At 46.3% G+C, this 13,571-nt stretch overlaps 1 protein-coding gene across 1 annotated transcript in view; it reads right to left on the bottom strand.

The window, feature by feature from the left end:
- Positions 1-4,351: 4,351 nt before the first annotated feature.
- Positions 4,352-13,571, bottom strand: part of ATAD2 (ATPase family AAA domain containing 2) — an 82,848-nt gene continuing 73,628 nt past the window's right edge. The window contains exons 26-28 of the mRNA XM_082257941.1: positions 8,923-9,056; positions 7,627-7,755; positions 4,352-4,494 (exon numbers count right to left, since the gene is read on the bottom strand). Of these exons, the coding sequence (XP_082114067.1) occupies positions 4,459-4,494; positions 7,627-7,755; positions 8,923-9,056 (299 nt within the window). The 3' untranslated portion in view covers positions 4,352-4,458. The remainder of the gene's footprint in view (positions 4,495-7,626; positions 7,756-8,922; positions 9,057-13,571) is intronic.

Here is a 13,571-nt window from a genome sequence, read left to right on the forward strand (position 1 = left end):
TTTCTAGACACCAGTTGTAATTTTATTATTTTTAGGATAGCATATGTACTCCTTTATATAAAAATCTGTTGATTTCACAATGATAAAAGTTGAGGTTTGTATGGCTAGTCTTACAATGACCTCCCTCCTAAGAAATACATACACACTATTGATAGCAGTCGCTTTAATTGACATTTATGAACACTTTCAGTGGGGGGGGGGGGGGGGGGGGGTTGGGGGGAGATAATTGTGTAACAGTGAACAGAAAAGACAGTAAAAAATACAGATGCTTATTTACACTTCTAGATTAAACAGAAAACTGCGACTTGGTTCAAAAATTCTGCCAGCAGTACACACAAAGTATATTTCTATATACTGAGAGCAAAGCAATCTTGTAAAATAGCTTAAATGAATGCTCTGGATGGGAGAGAGCATGTCACAGAACTTGACACCACTGATGAAAAGCCAGCACCTAGGGTTTATGGTTCGGCTGTATTCGGCAGAGAGCAACACTCAAAATTATAAAACTATTGGCAACATGGTAATTAAAAAAAAAACCCTTTTTAAACTAGCCTTTTAAAGCCACCCACTTAGTGGCTCTAATTTCAATCACATTTTCTCTCTGGCTGGTAAATCAATATGGGTACTGGTCAGGTTTTTTTTTTCCACATGTGCATGCCCAATACCATGTTTGTTATGTACACAGCGCAGATTTAATTTTTTTATCAATATCTTTAAAAGAAAAAAAATATTTTGTTTTAGATATAGTGGGGAGTATTAGAAACCCTGTGTTTTATCTGGGGTTCTTCCTTTCAATTAAAAGGTGTATTAGTTAAAAAAAAAACATGCAAAACTGAACATTCATTCATTCATTCTGTGGTAAAGGCTATTTTCTTTCCATATCAGATGTCCTCCATAGAGCCAGTCTCTGAGGAAGAGGGAATCTTCACTCAAAATGCATCAGCCATTTGGTGGGTCCCCCGGTATACTGGATTTCAAACCTGGTGACCTGATTGCTTTGTGTCAATTGTCCACTGGATATGCTTAAGACATTTGTGTTTGAGTAGATTTCCCTCTTTTTTTTATCAATAAAGCACCACTTGGGTAATGCGCAAGGATGGTGCGCCTTTTTTTTTTTCTTTCTACAATGATTTACCATCAGCTTCATCTAGTGGCCATAATGCAGTATTTTTCTGATTTATACAATTCTTAGAAAAAGATGAACCGCTGTCCTGGAGAGAAAATAGCGCAGCATTATTTGATTTTGTCCCAGCATTCACACAGAACATACAGTCTTAAGCCTCGTACACACGCAACGATTATCGGCCGACCGATTGACCGACTATTGTCCAAGTTGTGTTTTGTTGGTTGGAATGTGCCTAGACTGCACACGAATTTTCTCGGCCAACAAAATTCTACTTCAGAAGTGATGTCATGTGTTGGTTTGTTTTCTTTGTGTTCTTTCTTCTCTGAGCATGCCCAGTCTTGCTCATCAGATTTTTCCCTGTCGAAATCTGTACTGACTGCACGAAAATCGGCCCTTGTGTTGACGGCCAACAAAAATTTTATAGTCTGCACACCGACTTTTCGGCCGAAAAAAATTTGGAGTTGGTTGTCGGAAGCATCATACTAACAAGCCGAAAATCGGCAGATGGGACGTTGGCCGAAAATTCCTTGCCAATTTTCGACACGTGTGTACGGGGCATTACTTTCATATATAAAAGTGATGGAAGGTCAAGAGCAACACAGGCAAATTTATTTTGATAGGAAGGATTGAACTGTTTTTTAGCTTTTTTTTGCGGGCCGTCGTCCTGCTACAGAATTTCTCTTCGTTCTGTGATTTACCTTCAAATTAACAACTGTTTTTACCTAACAGCAAGCCCCTAGATCTCTGGTGCCCAACCTGCAGGCCTTTGGCACGTTGTGTGGCCCTCAGGGTCCCTGCAGACATCTGTGTTTCCCTATTGTCCTGTTATAGCTACGATATCTACCAGTCTCATGTAATGTGTTACCAAGTATGTTACTGTCTCTTAAAGCATGTTACCCATCTCCCACAACTCCTATATCATGGTCAAAGTCCTGCAGTGTGTGTGCGCCATCTCTTTCATCATGTCGACAATCTGATCATCTCTTGTATCATATTCGCAGTCTTTGACCTTCTCTTGTAGTGATCTTTTTTTAATGCCGATATTTTGGTCATCGGATATCAGTATCGCAAAGGGTTGGTCCTCAACATGGCCCCAAAGGGAGGTGCCACATCCCGATTGCAGAGAACAAGAAAAAAAGGATTCCCTAGAGGGGTTGGGACTTTTCAGGCACGCAAAAGATTCCAAAAAAGTAAAAAGTTAACAAAATGTTATTGATACATAGATTGCTTATTTATCTTATGCTATTTTTTTGTATATGCAATCTATGTATCAATAAAATTTGTTACTGATATCCGAGAACAAGAAAAGGAAAAGTATCGGTCAATATTTTTGGACATGTAAAAAAAACTTTCTAAAAAGGTACTCTTGTGGAGGGATCTGGGGGTCTAAAACCCCTCCTCGGCACCAAAAAGCATTCAAAATGCCAAGTTTGGCTGTTTTGAATGCTGTCAGTTTTTTTAATTCAGCGGCGAGTACCCGGAAGTGATGTCATGACATCACTTCTGGGTTTTTTACATGGAGACGCAGTACACCACTGCTGCCGAAGAGAAGACCCGGAGGTAGGATGCCCGGGTTTCCCAGTGGGACGGGACACCCAGGCGAACCACGGAATGCGGCAGGGGAGGGGGCGGCAGCCGCATCAGTTGTCATTACAAGTCACTTGACTGTCGGCTATGGACACTGGTACTGGGGTGATGCCTCTAGCTGCAGGCATCACCCCGGGAAAAATGCACTTTAATATCAGCAATATCGGTAAACCCAAAGGCCGATTCCGATATATCGGGGAAAGTGCATATCGGCCCCCGATATATCGGTGTTGCTGATAATCGGTCGATCCCTATTCTCTTGTATCATGTCCAAAGTCTATTACATGTTGTGCGAGTCTGAAACGAAATATTCACCAACTTTAAAAAGCAGCCCATTGATGTTGGGGGCCACACCTGAGGCTCCCAATATTTGGAAAGCTGACCACTGCCCTAGATCGCAAAAAAGGAAAAACCCATGGGTTCTAAACCTCCCCCACTATTCAAAACTAAAATTATTGGTTGGACACATTGAAAATAACTGTAGACTTAAAAAACAGAATATTAATTTTAATATATCCAGGAACACAAGAAACTTGCAATTATTGCTTCTCTTTTCTCTCCCTGTGGTCTGAGAAGAGTAATCACAGGATGAAGCCAGAATTGCATCCTATTCACATTCAAAATATCTGCAGCCAGCACTGTGCTATATAGAAAGACATTTATGATACAATCTTTCCTGCAGCCCGTGGAATCCCTCGATTCTCTCATCAACACTGTGTAAAAGCCAGATATGCTTGTTGTACCCAAGTCAAATCGATCAACTTGGGTACAATCAGCCTGCCCATCGATAGTTTGAATCTCAGCCAGTGCCTGCTTGACCGGCCAAGATTCGAACCGTCTATGGCCGGCTTTCAAATGCTTATCCAGAGGCATACTTGTTATCCTCATTCTTAGCCCTGATCTGACGCCACGCATCCCTCACTACACAGCAGGCAAAACAGGCCTAATGCAAAGGTTTGCACTGGCCTGGGCCTGTGATAAATAGCCCTTAACAGGAAAAGAATAGGCAAAAAGGTCATACTTGCACATGGCACATTTTTAATGTTTTCAGGAAAACCAAGAAACAATTAACGATATGAAGTGTTTTTGAAATTCTGTCCTCCTTTAATGCCAACATGTACTTTGCTTCTGATTGGCCACATTCCTACCGCTCAGGTAGCAGCACTCACTGAACAGGACAGACAGACCAACTGCCTAAAGCACCTCAGGGTTTGAGCTTCCCAAGATACTCTGAAGCAAAAAGGAACCTCTTCTGTGCAACACATGGAGGCTGCCCTTATTGCATTTCTGAAAATTCTTGTTGTCTGGCTGTTGTACCAGTCCTATAGCTTTAAATTCATTGGGTCACTGATTTAGAACTCGTGTTCCAAGGCAATTGCCGAGAAGACAAGCCAACATTGCCAACCTGAAAAGGTTAGAAGCCATTTGGAAGACTCCAGTTTCTCTCCACACACATCTAGGTGTCTACAACGAACATCTGTGGCCAATGTACACACTTAAGCACAGAATCACTTAAGCTCATTGGCCCAGAACATGCTTTACATTGCTTGACTGGTGTAGTCTCTTCATCTTTAGTATACACAAAAAAAAAAAAAGTAACAGCAAAATACATATATACAGTACAATGTCATACCCCATGAAAATATCCCCCAATATCTTTCACATGTTACAGCATATATGTACAAGTAAACATTGCATATATTAAAAACATTAAGGCAGTTTAAAAACAAGATACAGTTGTGATCTCAGATCCTGAAATTTGCAATTTCGTGTCCCATTTCCTAAAAAAGAAAAAAAAAAAAAATTACAGGATTATGATCAATCATTGAGTAGGGTTTTAACCAGCATTTAAATATGAGAATCTGGTAATAAATGCCCATACATTAGATAGTCTTATGGTATGATTAGAGTATAGGTTCGATATTGGGGAAGGGGGGGGGGGGGGCAATACTCCGCTTTGACCAGAGGACTGCATTGGTTATACTTCAGGAACACAATTTTTTAATTTGACCTGGTGATCCTGTCAGTAAAAGAGTTTGCCCTGGGTAACAATCACCCTAATGTATACTATGAAAAGAAAAAAACAGCATTCTTACCATAGGACAGTGTTAGAACACCTCCTCCTTTTCTTTATAACACAGGACAAGAGAGGCTACACAAGTAGTCTAAAAATTTAGAAATTGCAAGGGACGGAAGTGGATACCAATTATACTATAAACCTGTGTTTTTAACGCATATTTTTGGGATAATTTGGTTGGTTGCAAGCTGGTTGGTAAGTTGAGCTGGGAATGGTCTTTGGTTTTGTTTGACATGTGTCACCCTTATATGTGCTCCTTGCTGCCAAGGCCAGTTATAGGTGGGGGCAGTGGCCATTTATTTGAACAATTACCCTAATGTATATACTATGAAAGAGCAGCATTCTCACCTTAGGACATAGAGTGTTAGATTTTTAATTTGTTGAACCTCGCCTTCCAAAAAATCTAGTTGCCTGGTTGTCATGCGGACCTTTTTGCAGTCAATACTTTGAATCACTAACCCAGAAGAAAGCACAGCCGTTTTCCACCCACTCACTTCTGCGTGTTCTTGGTATGCAACTCAAAGTTTTGAAGCCAAAAACAGAAGCCCGCATTTTCAGGAGCTAGTTGGCATTCAGCAATGATGCACACCATATTTGACAAGATTCCTTCAGATGCTACTTATTTCATGTATGGACAAGAAGAGCTTGGTTTAGAGGTAGTGAGCTGCAAAGTTAAAACGGATTTTGAGATAGGAGTGATGTGTAGCACCAGGTCGAGGAAATGCTGAAAGAGGTCTACAAAGTATTTAGGGTGATTCAGGCTAAGCGCAAACAAAACAAAACGTGGCCTGACTAGCTTTAACAGGGGAAAATATTCTTCATAACTGTGTACTCTATGTGATGTAGGTATCGACCGATATTGGTTTTTGGTTGCCAATATCAATATTTTGGCCATCACATATCGGTATGGGCCGATATTTTGTACATTTAAAGTTTTGAAAAATAGACAATTTTTGACACAAATCTGGTACTGAACATTTTAGTTTACCGTTTAACGGTTGGTACAGGGCCTGTGGGTGTGGGTGGCTGGCTGGCAGGTACAGGGCCTGTGGGTGTGGGTGGCTGGCTGGCAGGTACAGGGCCTGTGGGTGTGGGTGGCTGGCTGGCAGGTACAGGGCCTGTGGGTGTGGGTGGCTGGCTGGCAGGTACAGGGCCTGTGGGTGTGGGTGGCTGGCTGGCTGGCAGGTACAGGGCCTGTGGGTGGGGGTGGCTGGCTGGCTGGCAGGTACAGGGCCTGTGGGGGTGGCTGGCTGGCTGGCAGGTACAGGGCCTGTGGGGGTGGCTGGCTGGCTGGCAGGTACAGGGCCTGTGGGGGTGGCTGGCTGGCTGGCAGGTACAGGGCCTGTGGGGGTGGCTGGCTGGCTGGCAGGTACAGGGCCTGTGGGGGTGGCTGGCTGGCTGGCAGGTACAGGGCCTGTGGGGGTGGCTGGCTGGCTGGCAGGTACAGGGCCTGTGGGGGTGGCTGGCTGGCTGGCAGGTACAGGGCCTGTGGGGGTGGCTGGCTGGCTGGCAGGTACAGGGCCTGTGGGGGTGGCTGGCTGGCTGGCAGGTACAGGGCCTGTGGGGGTGGCTGGCTGGCTGGCAGGTACAGGGCCTGTGGGGGTGGCTGGCTGGCTGGCAGGTACAGGGCCTGTGGGGGTGGCTGGCTGGCTGGCAGGTACAGGGCCTGTGGGGGTGGCTGGCTGGCTGGCAGGTACAGGGCCTGTGGGGGTGGCTGGCTGGCTGGCAGGTACAGGGCCTGTGGGGGTGGCTGGCTGGCTGGCAGGTACAGGGCCTGTGGGGGTGGCTGGCTGGCTGGCAGGTACAGGGCCTGTGGGTGGCTGGCTGGCTGGCAGGTACAGGGCCTGTGGGTGGCTGGCTGGCTGGCAGGTACAGGGCCTGTGGGTGGCTGGCTGGCAGGTACAGGGCCTGTGGGTGGCTGGCTGGCTGGCAGGTACAGGGCCTGTGGGTGGCTGGCTGGCTGGCAGGTACAGGGCCTGTGGGTGGCTGGCTGGCTGGCAGGTACAGGGCCTGTGGGTGGCTGGCTGGCTGGCTGGCAGGTACAGGGCCTGTGGGTGGCTGGCTGGCTGGCAGGTACAGGGCCTGTGGGTGGCTGGCTGGCTGGCAGGTACAGGGCCTGTGGGTGGCTGGCTGGCTGGCAGGTACAGGGCCTGTGGGTGTGGGTGGCTGGCACCGGGCTGCCGTGGGTGGGTGTATGGCTGTAAAACACTCCCGCAAGACTAGTCCTAACTCCAGACGAGGCTGTCCAAGCCGAGGGAGGCAGCCTAAGAAGGCAGGATGACGTCACGAAAATAAATGGGCAATAGCGGTAATTTCTGGGGCCGATTCCGATATATCGGGGAAAGTGCACATCGGCCCTGCCAATAATCGGTCGATCCCTAATGTAATTGAACGGGCTCATTGGAAGGGCTATTCCACACTTTCATTGCTTACTTTCTCTACAGCTGGAGATGTTCTTTCCTTTCCACTGCAAGGGATAGGCTTGGGTCTCTGTTCCATATGACCGCTGTGACAGGCAATCACGGCAGTCACATGATGGAAACGTCCTATCTGCCTGTGTCTAAAATCTCTTCAAGGGCTGGGAGACACCTGCGCTAAGGGGTTATTGTCCCACTTAAATATGTACAAAAAGTGATTATACACCCACCACACCATCAACTAACTGGTTTTGCACAGAACAAGCCTAGTCCCAAGTCATGATGTTTCTGCTTAGCCTTAGAACAATACAGCAGTAAATATACATGTAGCATGTACAAATCCTACTGCTTACAAAAAAAAAAAAAAAAAAAAAAAAAAAAAAAAGACACCATTGCTCACAAAATAAAATATATTATACCTGTATCAGCTTAGATTTGTCGTAGTCTTTACGATGTCTGTAAATACACTGGCTCAGCAAAGCATATAACTTTTCCAGCTGCAGTATATTATATCCATTTGTTTTACTCACAGCTTTTTCTAACAGTTCCTAAAAATAAGGAAAAACACACCACATTACATTTGCAATGGTACAATGTTTTGGTAATGTATATATCACTTATTATGTTCATGACTTAAAATAAATCCCACACAACTGAACCCTCTTCTGTAATGCAGGCTACATATACACTAATATGCCTCTACCTTTTTTAAAGTAATAAAGGGTTAAGGCGGTAAGTAAAGTTTCACCTAAAAAAAATAAAAAAATTACACTGGAAATAAAGGGCATACTGTGCTAGTATGCACTGCATACTGGCACATTAAGGCACACTTGCTTGTAAAAGGGATCCCTCCAGCTGTAAAAGGGATCCCTCCAGGTGCAGGCCATCACTACTGACAGATCCTAATCTGGTTTTTCCTTCTGGGTTTGCAAGCTCCAGCCATTTGAATTGCCAGGCTGCGATGACGCCACTCCCACACAGCCACTCCCACACATGGAAGCCACAATTGCGATACAGCGTTCTCAATGGCTGGAACACTCATGTGCACCATCCATTGAGAGCGCAGTGCGTCAGTGATGTCACCGGCAGCTACAGATGTAAAGATCTCTTAAACGGTGCAATTTTAGGAAATATTCACTGTACCTTCACAGGTAAGCCTTACTATAAGATTACCTGGAGGTACAAGTGGAAAAGCGGAGTTTAGTACTGCTTTAAAAATCCTGTGCTACCAGCACAACGTCAAACCTTTAAAACACACACACTGCTGCAGTCCAGCATGGCCCATTGAACACTTCAATTGGGGGGGTCAGAGCTGGGCTGCTCCCCGTCCATGAACACTTGCAGCCTGCTAGAGCACCAGTTTGTGTAGGAAGTGTAGCAAATAAATGGTCCAAATTGGAACACAAACATTTTTAGGAAGTTGGGGAAGGGTAGAACGCCTGAATGTGTTTTGCTGTCTGCCCGTCCTGGTGAAAACAGCAACATTACTGTCAAGAAGTTAACATTGGCAGCCATACTTCTGACAGATGACGCAAGTTGACTTCACTTGCTACACAATCCGACTATGTAATCACAAAGTCATTCTGTTCAAAAAGGACATCAGCAAAGACAGCCCTTATACTTTTTTTTTTTCTTTTTTAGTACATTTGGATTATTGGGAGACATGCGCAATCATACTGGTTACCTATAATAAAGTCATAAACAGAGAAACTTGCCTTAAGGCTCTGGTGATCTACGTGGAATGCCGGCACCGGCTCAGAGAGAACATCCATAACTTTATTCACGCTTATAAGGTTCTGCTGTTCCACTTGCATTTGTCTTCCACGGGTCATTCTCAAAAGACACACATCTAAAATCAATATAGAAATCAAAACAGTAGTTTAGTTTTCAATGATGGAAGAAAAAAAATCAGTTAAAGAATTAAAACGCTGAATGCAAACGCCCTATCTGAACCTTGACCCAAATGGATGCTGCATTACAACAATTACAAGGTTATCAGCCTATTACCTGGCCATAAAAACCCCAAATTTACAGGGGCATTAACAAGAATGGCATCAGAGGGCGTAGAGCAGAGCATTAGGTCCCAGGAACCAGAGATATTCTCCAGAGAAAACAATCAGCTTTAACCACTAGCAGACCACCGCACGTGTGTGTGTGTGTGTGTGTGTGTGTATACACACATACATACACTGCAGGGCTACAGATCCTACAGGCAAAATCATGTACAGGTACATCATAGCCAGTTCCTGGTTTGTGATCGGACACAGCGGGAGCCAATCAGCTGGTCTGCCGAACCAAATGTGCGCAGATAGGCAGACCTCTGTTGGGAACTATATAAAAACAAGGCAGATCGCCGCTCTATGACAAGGGAAGACCGAGCTCCTGTGTTTCTGCTAAGCAGGAACATGGATCCCTGTCTTTCCACAGTAAAAGCACCCCCCCACACAGTAAGCACTCCCTAGGGACACATTTAACCCTTTAATCGCCCGAGTTTGACCCCCTTCCTGCCAGTGTCATTAGTACAGTGACGATGCATATTTTTTTTTTTAGCACTGATCACTGTATTGGTGTCATTGGTACCCAAAAGGTGTCAGTGTCTGACTTGCCCGCCGCAATGTCGCAGTCCAGCTATAAGTCGCTGAACTCCGCCATTACTAGTAAAAATAAATTTAAAAAAATGTCGTAAAAATATCCCATAGTTTGAAGAGGCTATAACATTTGCGCAAACCAATCAATACACATTGGCCTAAACTGATGAAGAAATTTGAATCATTTGGTGTTTTATAACAGGAATTAATTGGATTTTTGTCTTACCATAAAATCCTTTTCTCTGATGTTCATTGACGGACACAGCTCCATAATCTTCTTGACCATTGGGTTAAGCTGCCCCCTACAGGAGTAGAACACTTGGCAGGAAAAAAAAAAAAAAAAAAAAAAAAAAAAAAAAAACTTTACCACACCTATGGGGCAGTCCCAGGGGGTATACTCCCACTTCCTGCTATAGGCACTCAGTTTTGTTGCAAGCAGGGTCAGAAGAAAAAATAACCCAACTCAATAGAGGGGTGGGTGCTGTGTCAGTCAATGAACATCAGAGAAAAAAACAATACACCCTCAAAGAGGACCAAGTCCTCTCAAACAGTGACCTGCAGAACCTTGCGGTCAAAAGCCAAAGGAAGCATCCGCAGATGCCAATACATCCACTTTGTAGAATTTTGTGAAGTGTGCACAGACGACCAGGTGGCCACCTTGCAAACCTGCATCACTGACGCCTGATGGTAAAAGGCCCAGGAAGCACTAAGCGCCCGCGTAGAATGCGCTTTAATTAGGGAAAGGAGGAACCTGACCCTTGATTGAATAGGCCTGCACTACCGTCTGGCTGATCCATCTGGAAATGGTTGCGGTAGACACGGCCAACCCTTTGCGAGGTCCATCCTAAGGACAAAAAGTGAGTCTGATTTCCTAAATTACTTTGTTGCCGCCAGGTACACCCAGATCTCCTGAACCACATCCAGAGAATGTAAGGCAAGCTCCTTAGGATTGCTTAGATCACAGGGAAGGCAACATAATGTCTTCATTCAGATGGAAACCAGAGACAACCTTAGGAACGACTGACAAGGGCGAAGCACTACATCTCTGTGAACCACCAGAAGTGGTGAACAAGACAAGGCTGCCAGTTCAAACACCCTGCATGCCAAAGTAATTGCCACCAAGAAAGTGACCTTCTGGGACAATGAGCAGAGGAATCCTGCAAATATTTTCAAAAACAGCTGTTTCTGGAGGAACCAACCGTACCAAATTGAAATCCTGCGGAGGCAACGGAGACTGCCAATGGCAAACCCCCCAAACAAAGATGCGAACCAAGGAATGCATAGCAAAAGGACCTTGAAACAAAATCACCAAAGCCGAAACCTGACCCTTGATGGCACCCAGGGCCAGGCGCTGTTCTACACCTCTTTGGAGCAACGCCAAAATGAGAGTCATCAAATAAAACTAGGGAGAATCCTCCAGAGACACACAAAGCAATGCATGCTTTCCAAACGCGATGGTAAAAATCGGAATTCCAAGAGGTAGATTGCCTAGCCTTTAACAGCATAGGAATCACCGAGTCGACAACACCCTACCCTTCAACACCTGTCTTTCAACAGCCAAGCCGTTAAAGCCAGCGACTGTAAAGCAGGATGGAAGATCGGCATTGGGCCAACAGATATTCTTTGAGAGGGAGTCGCCAGGGGACATCGGTGACTAGCCGTACCAGATCCGCGTACAAAGACCGGCGAGGCCAGTCTGGGGACACTAGGCTGACCGGAATTCCTTCTGCCTCGATCCTCCATAGAAGTCTCGGCAGAAGTTTGAGAGGGGAAAAGATGTATATCAGACAGTACTGGCCCCAAGGAGCCACCAGTGCGTCTGACGTCCGCTTCAGGATCTCCAGACCTTGCCACGAATCTCTGCACCTTCCTGTTGAGAGGAGAGGCCAACAGGTCCACCTTGGGAGTTCCCCACAGGGGAAACCCCTCCAGATGAAGGGACCACTCCCCGTGGTCCAAAGCCTGTCGACTGAGGTAATCCGCCTGCCAATTTTCCACTCCCAGAATATGCACAGCAGAGAGAGCTGGAACAAAACTTTCCACCCACCTTAGAATGCCGGCTACTTCGGGCCGCAAGAACACTTTTTTGCGCCCCCTTGGTGATTGACATGACACGGCCGTGGCATTGTCTGATTTAATCCGTACCGGACACCCCCAAAGACGAACCGTCCAATGGACCACAGTCTGATCACCCGAAGTTCCAGTACGTTGATAGTTAGTCTCCAGAGTCCAGACCCCCTGAGCACAATCCGTGCCCAAAACACCTTCCCCACCCAGACAGGTTGGCATCTGTGGTGACCACTGTTCGACAGGAAAAATCCTTCCTTCCCCTGTACTGAACAGCCAGAGAGTGAAGCCACCAGATCAGGGACCCTCTCGTACCCTGACTCAGCAGGATCAGATTGTGTAGAGACTGAATTCTTGTCCCACTTGGCAAGAATCTCTCTGCAGAGGTCTAGTGTGGAACTTTGCAAACGGAACAGCCTCGAAGGTAGACACCATCTGGCCCTGCACCCGCATACAAGTCCTGAGAGACAACCGACTGCTGGACAACAGAAGTCTAATAGCATCCTGCAGCCTCTGCAGCTTGTCCAGCGGAAGAAAACACCCTGCCTGAGTCCAGAGTCAAACCCAGGTAGTCCAACTTGGTGGACGAAACCAGAGCACAGACTTCTGGAAGCTTAAAGTCCAACCGAACTCCTGCAGAGTCAGCACAGTGATGTCCAGGTGGTCTTGTAGAGCAGTCGGAGACTCTGCTTGCAGAAGATGATCGTTCAGGTACTCCAGCGATGCAATCCCCTGCTGTCGCAACAATGCTAGCACCGGGACCAAAACTTGTGAACATCCAAGGAGGTGAAGCGAGACCAATGGGTAACGCCATGAATTGAGCATGCCTCTCACACACGGCAAGTGGAAGAAACGCTGATGACCAACATATGAAGGGATAGGAAGGCAAGTGTCCTTGATGTTGGGATGCCACTACTGTATGAATGGACCCCCATTAAGATCTTCTGTACGCGCACAAGTGGTTCAAAGCCCTGAGGTCCAAGATTGGACAGACCTTACCTTCCTTTCTGGGAACAGGTTTGACTAGAAACCTTGAAAACGTTCCGATTTTGGAACCGGAGCAATCACCTCTTGTAGTAGAAAGACTTGCACCGCCCCGTAGAGACCCCGCAGGCGGTCTGGGGACACACAGATTTGAAGGAAAGAAGCACGCTGGAGGATAAGACCAAAACCCAATCTTGTACCCAGACCGGATAAGCTCGTAGACCCACCTGTCTTGAATCCGGAAGATCCATGGGTCCGGAAAGAAGCAAAGAGGTCCTCCCACCTCAGACACGGGTGAGGGCGACCCTTCAGGCAAAAGAGGGCTTGTCTGAAGGTCTGGAAGAACCCGCTCTCTGGCGACACTCCTCGCCCCTGGCAGCCTGTGGAATAAGTGTAACCCCCCCCCCCCGTAAGACCCTTACAGATATCATCCAGGAAAATCCAAACAGGCAATCTGCCAAAAAGGGGAGAACAGGTAAGGCAGTCTCGATTTCAGCCATATAAGGAGCCAAAGGACCAGTTCTGTCATGGACAGCCTAGAAACCAAGGTAGCCGCATTCAGAGAGGCACCACAGACAAAACTGCAACCCCCTAGACCCACTGGTCCGCAAGCTCGCAAAGGCAGGAGAAATCTGTTCCCCTTCCAGATCCTGGCGCAAAAGCTTTGCCCACTCCGTTAAAGTCTGGGGCATCAATGCTATGGTGAACACCAGCCTAAGGACCAA

This window comes from Pelophylax lessonae, assembly GCF_965119305.1.
Source record: "Pelophylax lessonae genome assembly, chromosome: 5".
NCBI classification, from domain to species: domain Eukaryota; kingdom Metazoa; phylum Chordata; class Amphibia; order Anura; family Ranidae; genus Pelophylax; species Pelophylax lessonae.